This window comes from Pholcus phalangioides, unplaced genomic scaffold, assembly GCF_987345545.1.
Source record: "Pholcus phalangioides strain wild (caught in Gottingen) unplaced genomic scaffold, Ppha-v1.0 ptg000014l_1, whole genome shotgun sequence".
Taxonomy (NCBI): domain Eukaryota; kingdom Metazoa; phylum Arthropoda; class Arachnida; order Araneae; family Pholcidae; genus Pholcus; species Pholcus phalangioides.
The window spans coordinates 4,844,554-4,862,236 of NW_028301607.1; the positions used below are offsets into that span (position 1 = coordinate 4,844,554).

General features: G+C 38.8%; 1 protein-coding gene across 4 annotated transcripts in view; it reads right to left on the reverse strand.

Moving 5' to 3' along the window:
• LOC149078011 (uncharacterized) overlaps window positions 1–17,683 on the reverse strand; it is a 99,094-nt gene that overhangs the window by 34,989 nt on the left and 46,422 nt on the right. The window contains exon 1 of one of the 4 annotated variants that reach the window (XM_089241567.1): window positions 703–1,298. The exons of the other annotated variants lie outside the window; for them this stretch is intronic. Coding sequence (XP_089097693.1) covers window positions 703–782 — 80 coding nt within the window. The 5' untranslated portion in view covers window positions 783–1,298. Of the gene's footprint in view, window positions 1–702; window positions 1,299–17,683 lie in introns of those variants that run through there. 4 annotated transcript variants of the gene reach the window in all.

The following is a 17,683-nucleotide window of genomic DNA, read 5'->3' on the forward strand; positions in this document are numbered from 1 at the left end:
ACATAACTGAAAGAGAGAAATAATTCGAGCTCCAATAAAAATTCAGAACCGATGAAAGAAATGTATAATTCCGGAATTGATGAAAATTCAGAATTATTGCAAGAAATAATTTCAAAATAGGTGGAGGCCTCCAATAATTCCCTCGAGTGTGGAGCCCAATAAATGCGTGTGGGGACCAGTGCGACCGCAACTGTCGCACGCCCTTAAGGGCGAAAATAGCATTAAATAATAAAACAATTTAAATTATGTTCATAGAGTTCTGAGTAAGCAGCAATTGGAACTACCACATCGTAAAAAGGCCAATTCCCCCGCCCACCCCAGAATAAAGTAAGAATATAAATTTTTACAGCGTATAATCAACAGGTTTTCAAAGAGAGGGAAAACAAAATTCAAATCATGCATGCAGTATGAATTCCGATCAATATCATTAGGTGTATTGAAACGATTTTCCTCACATAACTGGTAATGGAAACAATTCGAATAATTCCATTTCATGAATAATCACCAAAAAAATTTGTTCTTCAAGATTGTTATTATGCACCGATAAGAAGAATCGTCACAGTTCATAACAAGGAAAATGATCAAATATGCAACAAATAAAAAAGCCAAAAGTATTATCAATGTAAATTTTCTGTTCACATGATGAAAGAAATATTCAATAATAATGCATAATGCTATAATTTTTTCCCCTGTCTATTTTACCTTTCTCGCAACTCTTTCAATTTCACTACAGCGTCAGCGATGGACGTTATATGCAGCTCCGGGTCCTGTACGTCCGTCATTTCCAGGGAAGTTGAAGAGTCTGGTCGGGAAAAAAAATATTCAGGGGGGTCGAACCCGTTATCCGGGACCGTCGCAATCACTTGGAAAACCTACACAAAAGCACTCGTTTGCCCAGGACGTATGGGAAATCCCGGGATCGCAGCACTCTCAATTTCGAACGCAGCTCGGACAGAAAAAAAAGAAAACACGTTTTTCACATGGTTTTGATTGGACGGCGATCCAATCAAAACCCCGTAGACTTGGATGCTGTGGACCCAAACTCCTCACCACTGATCGATCGCCACTGGCATTGTTAGTAAGCAGAGCCGGGATTCTCGGCCTGGGAACACGCTCCTTATTGAATATTATTTACATACGCGCGCACACGCACACACACACGTAGAACATCACAAACGCTACGAAGGCAAATCCACCGTCGTCTACACAACATCCAAAAAATAAATAATATTCAAGCACACACGGTCGTAACCAAAGGAGGACCTCAATACCTCTTCAAGGATACATCTGAATTGATTGTTTTGAAGTTATTTTTTCCTCTCTTTAACCCCCACTACATACTTTACTTCTCTTTTAGCCGGAGGACCGCTATCGACGGAAATGTCGCCAAATTGGCGCCGAAACAGAATAAAAAGAAATGTTATTTTTTCTAATTGGGAATCAAGAAGAGAAAAAGAAAAAAAGAAGAGAATTGAAGGGGAAAAAACAAACGCCAAAAAAAGATAGGATTGGAATAACAGGTTTTTTCTTTACACATAAAAGCCCAAGTTGCGTAATTTAATGTAACTCACGGCTGTAGGTTTGTCCGCAAGGTTGGGACGGACTTTTTATAGCACAATATTACCTATAAATAAAGCCCAGACTACATGCACTAAAAGAGTGGCAAAATATGCTCTAATAACATGCAAATTACCTAAAACTGCCGAAATATGCACTAAAAACCCTAAAATAAAACTCCTGAAAATTTGAAAAATTCCGAAATATGTACCGAAAAATGAGAAAATATGCATAAAAAATCATGCAAAAGAAAAGCAAATGTGTTTTTAAAATGTATATTTTTTTATTTCTTAATGCACATTCATTTACAAAAAAAATATCCCCACATACCACATATACATACTGCACATGCAAATAACTTCTATATATTTTTCTATTTAGGCGGGGATCGTACTATAAAATTTTTATTAAAGTTCTGTTATAAAACTTACAAAATTCAACCAATTCGCGCTAAATGCTTGAATTGTTTGCTTGTTTTGGATTAGTTTGTTTGTTTGTTTGTTTACAAGTTTTATCAAATAGCTTTTTCTAAACTTTTATAGTGTAATCCTGGCCAGTAATAAAAGAATTTCGACACTATTTCTGAAAAATTGAATAGTCTTGACCTATCCCTAAGGTCAAAACGGTACAATAAAACGGTTGATATTTGAAAAATGAAGTACTACAAAGTTTGTAGTACAAACATCTCTATTAATTCATTAAATCCCACCAGCGGAAACCCCCCCCCCCCGATGTTATGGAAATATTATAAGCAATATTTATTTTAAAAAATAGATTGAGAAATAAACCATCAAAAATATGCATTTATTCTGAAAATTCTTTGATTTTATGCATTAATGCTAAAAAAAGATCAAAATATGTAAATGCATATGCGCATTGCATATACAGTCAAACCTCGTTAGTGCGTCACCCGGTTAACAAGTCACTCCGCTTACCGGGTCACTTTTTGGAAGTCCCAATTTTCGTTAGGCAGGAATTGGCACAGCTATGGCTTACTCCGTTTAACGAGTCACTCCGCTTACCAAGTCAAATTTTTGCTCTCCGAAGAGTGACTCATTAACGAGGTTTGACTGTAATCCGGGCTCTACCCACAAAGACTCGAATTTGAAAAACGAAATCTTGGACCCATAAAAGTATGAAAAAATGATTATTTTTTTGGAAATATCTAAGGACATTTCTCTATGAAACGAAATGATTTGTGGAACCCGTAATCGTCCGCAAAAATTGTTATATGTGTTATATGCATAATTGCATGGACCGTATATCCCAGAGACAAATTCAAGACTAATTCATACAAAAACTACCACGTTTATGAAAACACAAATGTATCACAGGATTGAGCTGATTCAAGCGCAACATTGAGAATTCCACCTTCTACTGCCAATAAATTCATATCAAATCAATTCTTAGTACAGAAAATAAAGTCTGAACAATCAAAAAAGAAGAGATAATTCCACAAGAAACAATCTTTCTAAAATTAATGGGAAAATAATTAAAAACAAAAGCTTGAAAACAAAAATTAATGCAGTAACTCCTCGTAATATCGCCCAAGATAGGGATGAAGAGGAAAAGAGACACAACGACTTTATCTTAAATTCTAATTGAATTTTTACAGCGGTTCTAACACAAAATGAAGGGATACCCCCCCCCCCTTACCGCCTCCTATGAATTTCCGGGGATACGCAAATCTCACCATAAAGCAGTGTTTCTCAAAGTGTGCGTCGCGGCTCCTAGGGTCATCGTGGCCAACTGGGGATATCGGTTGTGCTTATTTACGTAAAGGAAGATATCTATTAAGCTATCCTAGGGAGCCGCAGAAGAACCATTAATTGGGCAAGGAAGCCTTCGACTTCAAAAACCGAACCCAACCACAGATGTCTCATTGAAGAGTAATTTATCTTCCTTAAAGGCCGCGGGTGACAAAAGTTTCAGAATTACTGCCGTAAGAGGATAAAAAAGTTCCCGATGCATTTCTAGGTGTAAGTTTAATTCCTGTCTTTCCAGGTGTAAGCAGGCTTTCTAGGTGTAAGCAACCCTTCTACGTATTTCTACATGTACGCAAGCCTCCGATTCATCTCAAGTGGCATGCATTTCCCTTGGAATGCATTAAAAATTTCCCTCGAAATGCAAGACTGCAGATGCAAGCAGTTTTAGGAGCAAGTCATCAATTCATTTCAAGTGGTAATCACTTTTAGACGCTAGCGGGTCTCCTACGTATTCCCGGGAGTAAGTAAGCGTCTAACGCAGGGTTAGACAAATCCCAGGCGCCAGGTCACCATGGCGACTAAAAAATTGGAATTGGCGCCTATTTTTTTTTTTTTTTTTTGTGTTACTAAATTGCAGGCTGAGATCAGCACAAAATGTCTGGAATTTATAGCAGCATATCTGCGAACATGAAAGAGGGTCACTATACCTTGAAAATGTCAAAAGCAGCATAATTTTTTGGGCCTTTTTCTTCGGCTAAAAATTTTTAAGCACCTAGATTTCTTTGCGATTTCTCCAGCCCTGCTCAAACGCATTTCTATGGGGGAAGCAAGCCAGGCCTCTAACGCATTTCTAGGTGAAAGCAAGCATCCGATTCATTTTAAGTGGCATGCAGTACGTGTACCCGGGAAGGAGAAGGGAGGTACAACTTAGGTCGTTCATGGGGGATGTAAAATACATACGTGTAATCGATAATTCCGATGGGGAGGGGGGGCGTTCAAGTATTACGTCATCATCGATGGGGGTTCCCGATTTGCTGACTTTTGATGACAAGAGGGGAGGGGGTTTGGATAATGCTTACGTCATCAGCCACCCTTTATGAAAATATGAAATATTCGTAATGGCATCTTACTCGGTGAGGCAAAAAAGAGAAAAACCTTTCAATAGTTTGTGGGCACTTGAAGTAACATTCCCCCCTATTGATAAGTCCCCCTACAGATCCCTTAGTGTTCTCTAAATTTTTCACGGATCCAAGTGATCTGTAAATGTGTCCGGGCCGCTTAAGTGCTCTGGAACTGTGCCACGCATCACTCGAGTGATCCGTAATTATACTCCGCGGATCACTTAAATAATCTGAGAATGTTCCGTGGGTAACTTGAGTGATGTAGAACCGCACTGGGGGCCACTCAAGTGCTCTAAAACTACGTCACATGTCACTCAAGGGATCTCTAAATGCGTCGCGTATCACTTAAGTGTTCTGGAACTGTGTTCCGGGTCATTTAAGTGATCTGAAAATGTGTCACGGGCCGCTTAAATGTTCTGGAAATGCACCACGGCATTTCACCTCCTGTTTACGTCTGTGATCCCACCAATATGTGTTAGGATTCAGAGAGGCGGAGCTGATGACGAAATTTTGCTGACGGGGGGGGGGGGGAAAGAGGAGGTCAGAGTTTTGCCGACTTTAGCTGACGGGGGGGGGGTCAAAAATGGCTAAAAATTTGCTTACGTAATACTCGAACGGCCCCTGGTAGAAAAACAAGTGACGTAATTTTAAACAAAAGTGAAAATTCAAGATATGTGCTCCTACGCACTTCCGGGGATTATTCGAAGCATGGAAATTTTTTGGAACCATTGGCTCGTGAAAATAAAAATAAAATTTATCCCTATCTATAAATTTTGAGATAAATTAATAGCGGGCGCGTTTTCTTTGTCAATGGAAAGCAAGTCACTGCGCATTCAGTTTCATTCCTTCATTCTCAGTAACACTTTTTCTCCTTCACCATTTCGAATTGAGAAATCAATGGACCAGAGTTTAATACCCAGAAAAAGAAGAAAAATGCAAGACTTTTATTTTCCTTATAATTCACTTCTGCCATTGAATATTAATTTTAAGAAAAAAATGAGAAAATATTGCGAAACAATGGACGGATAAAATAACGAAATAAAAGCAAAGTGTCCAATAAAGCATCTTTCCTTGGACGCCTGGACGAGACCTTTTACGAGGAAAATGTCGCGATTACGTGTGGCAGCCGGATAATGCTATCGCTAAAGTAAATTTGTAAGGTAGATGACTTATGCAAGAAAAAACTCATTACCGCCGTAATTAATTTATCTCTGTCGATTCATTGAGATAAAGGCTTTGGACGGATTAACCATTAAGCAAAATAAGCACGTGCTTAGGGCATCAGGAAAAGGGGGGGGGGGAGACACCACAAAAAATTACCATACACTTTTTTTTTTTATGTAAGTTTTTTTTCCCAGCATCAACCATCCGGTAGAAAATCCTAAAATTTTAAGAGTACCCGATTGTACAGTTGAAGATCTTTATCGATAGGTTGACCAGGACTGCCCCTAAGGGAGGGCAGGGGGGTCTGTTATCCAGGGAGCTGGGCCAAAAAGGGCACCGAGTTTACTCCTTTTCCGTTAAAAATTACGTGGAGGAGGGGGGGGGCGCTGAGATGGATATAGAACCCCCAAATAACAGTAAGATTTCGTTTCTACGTAGTTGCGGCCTTGAAGGTGTGATACAAGTGTAAGATAACAGATGAGATGGCATGGGAGGGGGGGCAATTCAATTGCTTTTAAAACATACCTCCATCCTAATATGTGTACATTCATCTTAACTAAACCCCGAAACTTCTCCAACTCCTGATCCCATCTCGTCTGTAATAACCACAAAATTTGTTCGCGACAGTACCCAATTGTCCGGGGAAAATATGTTGTAAAAGTTTGTACGTTTTTTTTTTTTTTTGGACACAAAATAAAGTGTTCCAGACTCTGCCACGAAGCTGGGCTGGAAGAGATCTCGGCAACATGATACGTCCAGTGGCAAAGTTCTGGAGTTCATTCATTCATTCGGCCCTGAAGGTGACCACAAAAGCAAAGAAATTAAGTTCATTACGAACAAGAACTCGTGCTAATGCTCAGTTTTTATATTGAGATTGCACTCAATTTCCATAAAGTTAGCCCAGAACCATCTCAACAGCATTATAGGCCCCCGGGCAGAACAATATTTTCTGAGACCTATAAATACCTGCCTACAAATTTTTATATACCCATTCTCTCCAAAATAGTAACCAGATCAAATTATCATGAGGCCTCAAGTAAAATGATTTTTCGGATTTCCTTCCCCCATCCAGACAACATGTCAGCTTACCAATTTGCATACTTACTCCCAAAAATTGTAAACACGTCTAATTGTCGAGGCCCTCGGACCATGCGTTAAGGGCAAGAGTAACGGGGTGGGGGGCACAACAAAATCACTTGTGCGCTTAGGGCATTCATATGGGTACATCCGGCCCTAGGAGGAAATGATTTGTTCAAAATAATTGCCGATACGTAACACTGCTAAAAACAACGAAATCGTGCGCTCAAGTTTCAACTGTTTTGGGGTATGTTGGGGGCTACTGATTTCAAAACTGGCGTTGGTTTTGCTGGACTGGCTCTAGTTTTTGAAATAATGAATGTTCTCACTATTTCAATGCCGTCCGAGCCCACTAATTTTTGTGTGGAATTTTTTACTTTTAATTTTCTATTTGTTTTCCCCTTCCATTCAATATATCATTGCATTTATATCACCATCAGACATTATTGGTCTTTATGTATTGATATTAAGTTTGTTAGTGATTTACATTTCGTACAGTTTGAATGCGATTTTTATGATGTAATACCATTGAGAGAGAGAAATATAATTTTCATTTTAATCTCGAAAACTGGAGCCAATCGGATAAAACAATTGCCACATTCGGATTAAGGGCCCTAAAATCACCCTAATATCTCTGAAACAAGATCGGCGTAATTAATAGCGATTCACCTCGATTAGACATGAGATGGGATTCATATCATTAGACATATTCATATTGACGAGAACATGTAGAACATGAGATCCGGGAATTTCGACTCCGACATTTCACCTGTCATGACCGCGTGAGTGACCGAGTGAGTTTGCAATTAACTGTGTGAATAAATGACGAAGAAAGTGACCGTATGAGTAACCACACTAACTATAAGATCACATCTGTTGGTCACTCATACGGTCACTCGCTCCGTCGCTCATCAGGTCAGAGCAGGTGAAATACAACGGGAACGAAACTCGCCGGGGCGAAATGTCGGAGGGGAAATTTCCGTATATATAAACTGTAGAACATATAAATCATACTATTATGATAGCTGTGGTTCCCTACTGCTGTCATAAAAGCGTTGAGGGTAGATGGCAAGAAAGCCGAGGGTCTAGGAGCCGAGATCACAAGGGCGGAAGACAGCCACAAATAAATTTCCTCTAGGGAGTCGCTGGTGGCAAACGTTTGAGAGCCACATACAAGATGCTTGTTTACTACCGTAAAGGCTACTACCGTCAGGGTCAGCAGGTTCTATACCAAGTATTGGCAGAGAAAAGTTCATTCCCCATAGAGGTTAAGCCGACCACCTGGATGGAGGGCATATTGAAGGATTCCCCGCGAAAGTCTCCTGCGTGCTCAAGACGAGGACGGAAGTATAACAGGACTTTCCCTAAAAAGATATATTTCCAGCCCAACCTAGACCTGTGTTAAATTGCCGTATGGTGATATATGATCGGAGTTGATTTGCTGTGAAAAAAAAGAACACACACAACTCTGACAACATAAATACCTAAAGACCACATATGCCATCAGAACACACGTACATTCACGTACCGGAATTCGTTAGAGATTTTCCAGATCTACTGTTTATTTTAGGAATATTCACGAGATACATGTACGTTTTTGAGTAGTAAACGACATGATTATCATCAAATGCAATATATCTGGATGAATATTAACCACTTTACGATCAAGGGCGTAATATTGCGTCCAAACACCGGTGGAATAAATCCAAACTAGTTCTGTTTTCTCCCCCCCCCTCCCCATCATCCCGAAGCTTTGTTGTAACCCTATTTTTCCCCTCTTGATTTTTTGTATACAGTGATAGAGATATTTTTTCCAGATATGGTGTACCTTTCTTATGAGAGAAAGAGAACAGGTAGGGTAAGAGTGAAAAGAGAAATCTGAAATATACTTATCTATTTGATGAGTAGATTTTGAAATCTGATATCTATATTGTACCTACATTCTTATCAACTTATCTATTATACTGTTTTACTCTCATTTGTTTTTGGCTTTTTTTCTTTCTTTTCTTTCTACTTTCTTTCCTTTTCTTAACGTGCGGTTAGATTAGAACAAGGTTACCATATTTATCACCGATTTGCCAAATAGGGAGCATCCGATTCGTTCCCAATCGCTTGTAAGTGAAGAAGTTAAATATCTCTCAAAAGGTCACTCGTGGAGGGCCGTGTGGCAAAGAATTCGCCAAAACACACTAAATAAGTTTGAAGGAGAGAATATTATACAAAATAACATATTTCTTGAGGATTGGAAAAGACGCGGGCGAAAGATGAAGGATCAAGGTCAACAGCCAAACAAACAAAATTGCCATTTTGATTGGCCTCGTTTCTCCTTCACTTGGCAACAAGTTGATTTAAAATAATGAAGAAAATTGATGGAATTATTCCTCGTTCAAATCTTCTGACCGAAACACTCCGCTTTTCTCAAACAGCTCATCAAGTAGGAAGTAAATAGTCAATAAAACAATGCATTTTAGCACGGGGTGTACGAACATTAATGCAGCCCAATAAGCGATTTCTAAACTCTAACATGAAAAAATATTTCATATCATTCTGATACTGTTTCAGGTAGATTTCGTGTCTTTTGCCGCCAAGTATAGGAGGAAAGAGCACAGCTTCACCAAACCCAGACTCAGAATGCTGAATTCAGTTCCAGTGCTCTCAGCTGCTACTGTTTTCATTTCGAGTGTGGCCCAAAAAAGATTTTCCCTCTTCCATCGCGGCCAAAAAAATTCCCCAAATGTTAAACACACCTGCTAAAACCAAAACAATGGTTTCTGAACAGCGCGTTCTTAAAAAAAAACCCATAGTTTCGACTATCGTTCCTGCAGCAACAATGGTTTTTAAACACTCTCCTTGCAGCAGGAAAGGGGGTTTCCGAACGATGTCTTCACATCAAAAATAGTTTCAACGTACACTCAAGTAAAAGCAATGATTTCTGAACTGCGTTCCTGAAACAAGAATGGTTTCTGAACACCGTTCTTGCAACAAACACAGTTTTTGAACACCGTTCTCTGAAGCAACGAAGGTTCCCGAACTCCGTTCTTGCATCACCAATGTTTCTGAACAGCGTTCCCACAGCAACAATGGTTTCTATAAACATTGTTAAATAAAAATAATGGTTTCGAACAACACTCTACTGGGAAACAATATATTCCGAACGACGTTTTTGCATCAACAATGATTTTAAACAACGCTATTTCGTATTTCAATTTCGAATTTCAACAAGAATGGTTTCTGAACACCGTACATGCAGCAACAAAGGTTTCTGAACCCTTTCTTACAGCACCAATGGTTTCAATACATCGTTCTCGCAACAGCAATACTTTCTGAACACAGTTCCTATAACAAGAATGGCTTTTGAACACCGTTCTTGCGACCACAAAGGTTTTTGAACACTGTCCCTGCAATAAAAAAGTTTCTGAATACTGTTCCTGTAACAACACTGGTTTCTGAACTCCATTCATACATAATCATTTTTTTCCGAACAGCGTTTTCGCAACAAATCGAAAAAAAAAATGGATTCGAGCAATGCTCAAGGGAGAACAATGAATTTTAAACGGCATTTTTGTATCAATAATGGTTGTAAACAACGCTCTTTCTTAGTTGAATTTCAAACAGGTGATTATATGATCATCAAAAGCATTATTACAAAAGTCTGTATTACATACACACATAATGGCTGCCAAATAAAATTACCTGCGTGTGAGCAAATTTCCATTTAAATGCAAGAAAAAAGAGGAAAACCTGTAAAATTATTCGAGAAAGATTATATTTTCAAACAAAAGGCTCCCTCTTCCTTTCCCCTGATAGACCATTTGACATTCACGCATGTGCCAAATTTCAAACACGTGCATATACGGAGACAAAAAGATAAAATACAATACACACACACACATAGAAAATTGTTGTTTCAACAATACCATCAGTGGAAATAGAAGGTCTACATGAAGAGAAAATGATCATGAATGACGGATTCTTCCTGATTCTGTCAACACTCGGAGCGATTTCAATTGCGTGCGAGATAATACTGCCGAAATATTTTCTATTATTTTCGTATTTCTGCATGAATATTTCTACATATTTTCTGTTTCGAAATATTTTTTAGGTTGTGGCAGAGGACAGACCAAAAGAACGGATTCCTTTCATTAACCTTTTTAGAGGCATTCCCGACATATCTCGTCAAACTTGATCTGCTTTATTTCTGTCGTCCCGAGATATTTCGTCTTCTAAAAATGCAATAAAGCATGTTTTCCACCCCCTCTCCAACACAGTCAATTGCTAGTGGGTGGAGTCAGCTGCTGTTCAAGTTTAGATAAGAAAGAGTGAGAAAAATAGAGAAATATATGCACTCAGTATAAATACAAAAGTATGTTTTCCCCAAAAGAAGTATTTCCTCTTCCTAGAAAGCCACACACGTTTTTGTATCATAGTGAGGGAAATAAAAGCTATGGGTGGAGTGAATTTTCTTGTTGGGGGCGGGGGGAAGCAGTTATCTGCTCGCGATCGGAAAAAAAATATTAAAATACGCGGCAATTCGGGAAGGTTTCGCAATTTCAAATGTTGCAGTTATAATGCGGATAAGGAAAATTAAAAAAAAAAAACCGTTTAAAAGGGATAACCCTTTCAGACCCTGTATGCACAAATGTGCGGGTTGCTTTTTCTCACTGTAGACATTTTTTTCTGGATAACCTCAGGAAGTTAAGCCCCGAATATGAACTTGGGAGCTTCTGTCAAAGGGCAGCACTTGAAGTTGAACTTCACATCCAGTGGATATTTAAGATGGCTTCCAGGAGAAAGCACCTTCCGGGAAAAGTGTGATTTATTACATGAAATTTAGCAATAAAATTCTGGAAAAAATTGTATGCGAAGATGAATATATCCTGCACCATCTTGGCTGAAAGATTTGAAAGTGAAGTATTTTTTTCCACAGAGAGAAAAAATGAAAATTTGAAAAAATAAAAATTTGCTGACATTTACGTTTTGAATGTCTTTTTGAGTATCAAAAATGCAAAAATATCTTGAAATTTCTGAAAAATTAATGCTCGGGTCTGAAAGGGCCAACCCTTTATGTAGTGGTAAAGGGGCCCCCACAAAGAACTGTGAGGAAATAAGGCTTTCAAGCGAAATATGGTGGGTGGGGGGAAAGATGTGATTACTTTCAGAATGCACCTCAACTGTCCATAGAATCAGTGCTATCTTCACTCACGAGACCATATGGATATGACAGATACGGAAAACTGGCTGAGTGAGGAGATATCGATATTTCGGAAAAGGAAAATTCATCTCTGCCCTCACGGGGACTCGAACCCCGATCTCTCGTTTGCCGGACGAGTGCTCTACCAACTCTACCTATGACCCGGGGGCCTCATATCCATAGAGGGGCCTACACAATCATATATGGTATTCAGATAAAAAAAAGTAAGCTTCTACTTGAAGCCCCCTCTATGGGGCCCCTAGAACATCCCTTTTTCACGGGAACCCATGACGTTGAGACGGGCATGCATAAAACTCCAAGGAAACTCACTGAACTCTAGCCCCAAGGTAGGCTGGGCTAGAGTTCAAAGCCTCGTCTTTACTCTAATGTTAAACTCTGCTGCCTCTCGATATAACGCTAATACCTCTACAACAATATATTTTTCTTGGACCGTATCGTCATATCGAGGTTTCACTGTATTTGAATGCGGTTTGCAAAGAAGTTATTCTCATCAAGGGGGGTTTCTTTCTTGGTTGGAGGTAGAAAAAATTTATTTCAAATTTTTGTCTATAGAGGACGTTGTAAACCATTCTGGCTGGAGCGAATGAACCTGAACCTTCTTTTAACTCAGGGTGATGTGCAATGGATCGTCCCATATTTTACACAGACCTATTTTACCCTTATAATTCGGCTCTTGGGAGGAGATGATCATACCACCTGCCAAAATATCTTCATTGAGAGAGAGCGGCGGGCCACGATCTGGTTAGGAGAGGGGGGGGGGATGATCACCCCATAAAAACGACAAATTTCACAAAAAAATATATGTTGCGTACAAATGTAATCTTTCATTGGATAAATAACATAGAAAAAGAAAAATGAAAGCGTGGGCTCAAAGGAAAAAAACACCTTCAGAAAACATTAATAAGTTGTTGGTAAATCCAGAAAACAGCTATTTATTTGCGTTTTTTTTTTGATGGCCAGCCCATTTATATTCAGAGTGGGTATAAAGTATCCCCATCTATTCCGAAACCAAATAAAATTACAGGCCGGTATCCGCATATCGGTTTTTGTCTGGTGTGTTATGGGTAAGTACAAACCCGTGAATAGGTAATATATATTCAACGTACGAAGTCCCGAATCATGTAAATAGCACCTATACGTATGATCTTTATGACGCGAGGATAATTTTTATTGCAACTCGGAAATATTGCGTTCCTCTTGTATGTGTTTAAAAAAAATTACGGAAAACCCCATCCCTAAGTCGAAATTTTTGCAATATCTCGAAAATAAGGCAATACCTTGATAATGTTGAAAGGAGGGAAAGTGTACATGAAAGCTGTTTAAACTGACTTCAATGACGGCTAAAAATTCGAGTTAGCTTATACAGGGTGACCCATAAATTCGTAAATAGTTTGAAAATTGATAAAAATTGAAGGCACTGGTATAAAGTGAAACATCGTTACAACAATACTCGATATAACGATATATAAATCCCTCTACAGTGATATTTTTTTTCAAGCCTCGTTTGGAAGTGTCTTTACTCTAATCTATGAAAAGAAATTTCCTCATTTCTTTTCATAAAACTAAATATCTTTCTCACTCTTTACCAAACTACCTCAAAACCAATCCCTCTAAGTTTTGGAACTTCCTCCGTCCCAAATTAACTGGCACCCCCACCCTCAAAACCTCTACTAAAGGCGTCTTTTCTCCTGTGGATATCGCCACTGAATTCAATTTAGCCTTCTGCTCAGTTTTCTCATTGGATCCCAACCCCCTACAATACTCATTCACCGACTCTATTTACAACTCTAACCCTATCTTTATCTCTAGGGAGGGCATTATTAAATTACTGAAAAAACTCAAACCTCGCTCTTTGGGTCCGGATGGAATCCTTAACTATATTCTCAAATTCTGTGCTGAAGAAATCGCTGACTATCTTTTGATCATTTTCAATGTCTCTCTAAATTGCTAAATTCCTCCATTCTACCCTCTGACTGTAAAACAAACAAAATCATTCCAATCCATAAATCTGGGCCTCTTACCGATCCCCTCAATTTCAGACCTATTGCAATCACCTCATCTTGCTGTAAAATTCTTGAACACATTATAGCAAAGGAAATCCGCGCCCATCTTGACTCCATAAAATTTTTCTTCCCTAATCAGCATGGCTTTAGACGTTCTCTCTCCACCTCTTCTCAATTGGCCCTTTTCATCCATGACCTCTCGGGAGCCATCGATAAAAACTTACAAACTGACGTCATTTTCTTAGATTTCTCAAAAGCATATGACAAAGTCTCCCACGATAAATTACTTTTTAAACTTTCCACCCTCGGCCTAAACGTTCAACTACTTAATTGGTTAGAAGCCTTCTTAAAATATCGCAAACAATTTGTCCATTTCAAAGATCACAACTCTCCATTGGCCACCGTAAATTCTGGAACCCCACAAGGATCAGTAATGTCCCCAATTCTATTCTTAATATACATTAACGACCTCCCTGAAACCCTCAACTGTACCACGAGACTTTTTGCTGATGATAGCGTAATGTACCGCACCATAACTCACGAGTCAGACCAAGAACTTCTCCAACACAATCTCAATTCCATCTCCCAATGGTGCTCCACATGGCAAATGCCTCTTAACATCTCTAAAACGGTTCTCATGAGGATTTCACGTAAGACCTCACCTTTAGAATTTTCATACTCCTTCAATAACTCGTCCATATCCCAGGTTTCTCATTACAAATACCTCGGTGTTATCATTTCAGCAGACCTGCGCTGGAATAAACACATCGATTATATATATCAAAAATGCCTCAATAAACTCTTTTTCCTTCGTCGCAATCTAAAACACTCTACTCGTGACGTTAGACTTCTCTGTTATCAAACCTATATTTTTCCAGTCCTCTCCTATGCCTCCGAAATTTGGGACCCCTACACTGCTAGCAATATCGCGAAGCTGGAATCAATACAAAATAAATTCACCCGTTTTATCTACGACAGTTGGCCCTCCAATGTGTCTGTCTCTGAACTTTAACGCGAACTTAATCTTCTCCCTCTAAATAGTCACCGCCTTCTTTCCCGATTAACCATGCTTTTTAAAATTCTCCATGGCCTTTATAATTTTGATACCACCGGTATTATTTCCAAGCCAACATATCTCTCCGGTAGACTTGATCATCCACTTAAGAGATTAACCCTATCTCCGCTTCCACCAATTGCTTTAAATTTAGCTTTTCCCCCCCCCCCCCATACCATTTTTAACCAGAACTCCCCACCACTGCTGTTAATTCACCCACGCCAAACTTTTTTTTCTGCCACCATCAACCGCATTCTCATGTTTAGGCCTCGGCCAACATTATTGTATAAATAAATGAATAATGTTAAACTCTGCTGCCTCTCCATATCACGATAATACCTCTACAACAATATATTTATATTGGACCGTATCGTCATATCGAGGCAACTCTTAATGCAGCTTTGTATCGAGGTTTCACTGTATTTGAATGCGGTTTGCAAAGAAGTTATTCTCACGAAGGGGATTTTTTCTTGGTGGAGATTAAAAAAAAATGTATTTCAAATTTTTGTCTATAGAGGACGCTATCAACAATTCTGACTGGAGCGACTGAACCTGAACCTTCCTTTAATCTCTTCCGTGTCCAAAACGTTCGTAAAGCTTCAGCTGGCGATTCGTGGCTGAGGTAAAACAATTTCACCAACAGTGCTATATCCACCAATGGTCAACATCACCATGAAAATCTTATGGAAGCGCCAGTAACAGGAAACGGTACTCGTACTCCATGCATTTTAGAGGGGGAATCGGATTTACATATTCCCAGTAATTTGCTTTTGTGCAGCGCCCTTTATTGACGAAAATTCAACCTAGCCCTCTGTGAGAATAACTTTCTCACAAACGACATCCAAATTGACCGATTACTTCAATTTTTTTATAAATTTTTAAACTATTTACGAATTTATGGGATCACCCTGTATAAGGATGTAGAGCAGTGATTTATAAGCTTGTTTTTTTTTTGGTGCAATCTATGTGAGTAAAATCGATTTTCTGTCTGTGTATGTTCGCAATATCTAGCAATACTGGACCGTTCACCTAAATGTTGCATACAAAAAGCCAAACATGATCGAGGAACTACTTTGAAAGTTTGTAAGATTTCAAGATTCAGACCAGTGGTTCTCAATCTTTGGAAGCCTGCGGCACGGTAAATCTCTTTTGCGTAAGTGAAATAGGCCCAGTCGCGTACAACAGAACTTTACTAACGAGAAATTAATGGTGAAAATGAAACTGAGAATCACTCACGGCCCGGTGTGACTAATGTTGGGGCCTCGGAAGGCTGCTCTAGTTGAAGCACGACCTCTAGTTTCTGTAAATAAAGACGTTTCTTTGTTCTCAAATCCTCGTTCCTGTGAACTTTTGCCCATCTTCAAGTCCTCGGAGAACAACCCGGGAGATATCCCCCACGACGGGGATCTCGGATCTGGTGACAGGAGGTTCGTCGAGAGAACCGCCGGCGACGCGAAGTAATAATATGTCCAGCATACGAGCACTAAATTGCTTTAAGTGGCAGCCTTAATTTCTTAGTCTATTGCCTATTCCTATACTTGTTTACATCTAGCGAATAGGTGCGTGAAATGAATAAATTACATTTTTATAGCATTAATTAACATTTTAGTTACGAATAAAATTCGATTAACCAGTTGAAAATTTTTAATAGATTTCCAGCTCTAATAAATATTAATTCCACAGATTTGCCTTATATTTCAGCATTTTTTTTTTTCGGGAACTGCATTTCAACTACAATTCACTGCGATTTACAGTAGTTATCCGTCTCCCATATGTAATTTTTTAGCACAATTTTAAAAATAATTGGTGATTTTGCTAACCGGTAGCAATATTTTTGGTGACAATTGGCGATGTTCTGAATTTCGCCGTATTCCAGATCCCACTTTTCCGTAATTTTCCTGAACGAAATGTAATAAATACGTTTTAACGTTTTTTCGAGAAATACAGTGATTTGCAATAGCTCCATCATTCCAATAATTTTCAGCAAATAATTGGCAATTTTATTCGGAATTGCATGTTTTGGCGGCAATTGGCAATACATATTAAGGATCACTAATTCCCGTATTTTTTCCGATGAAATATGGTTACCCATTGTATGAGGGTTTGGTTTCTTTATTTGTACGCATGGATAATATTACCAATATCAAAAAATTTCACAATAAGGATAATTTCTCATTGAGTTAGAATAAAATTGTGAAATCTGCCTGCGAACCATCTTTACCATCGTCACGGACCACCTCTGGTCCACAAACCCTAGGCTGAGAAACGCTGCTCTAAGTTGTTATGGAACGCATCTTGTACAATGAACATACCATCGAAGGGTTAGAACCAGAGCTTGTTTGGAATTTTCTCTTATTTTCATGCTAATGATATTGAGTTTCCCCCCCCCCCCCATGACAAAACTCTTCTCTAACGCATCAAGGTTCTAACCCTTCGATGTATGTTCATTGTACAAGATGCGTTCCATAACAACTTAGAGCAGCGTTTCTCAGCCTATGGTCTGTGGACCAGAGGTGGTCCGTGACGATGGTAAAGATGGTTCTCAGACAGATTTCACAGTTTAATTCTAACTCAATGAGAAATTATCCTTATTGTGAAATTGATATTGGTAATATTATCATGGGTACAAATAAAAAAAAAAAACCAAACCCTAATACGATGGGTAACCATATTTCATCGGAAAAAATACGGAAATTAGTGATCCTGAATATGTATTGCCAATTGCCGCCAAAAACATGCAATTCCGAATAAAATTGCCAATTATTGCTGAAAAATTCATGTAACTTAAC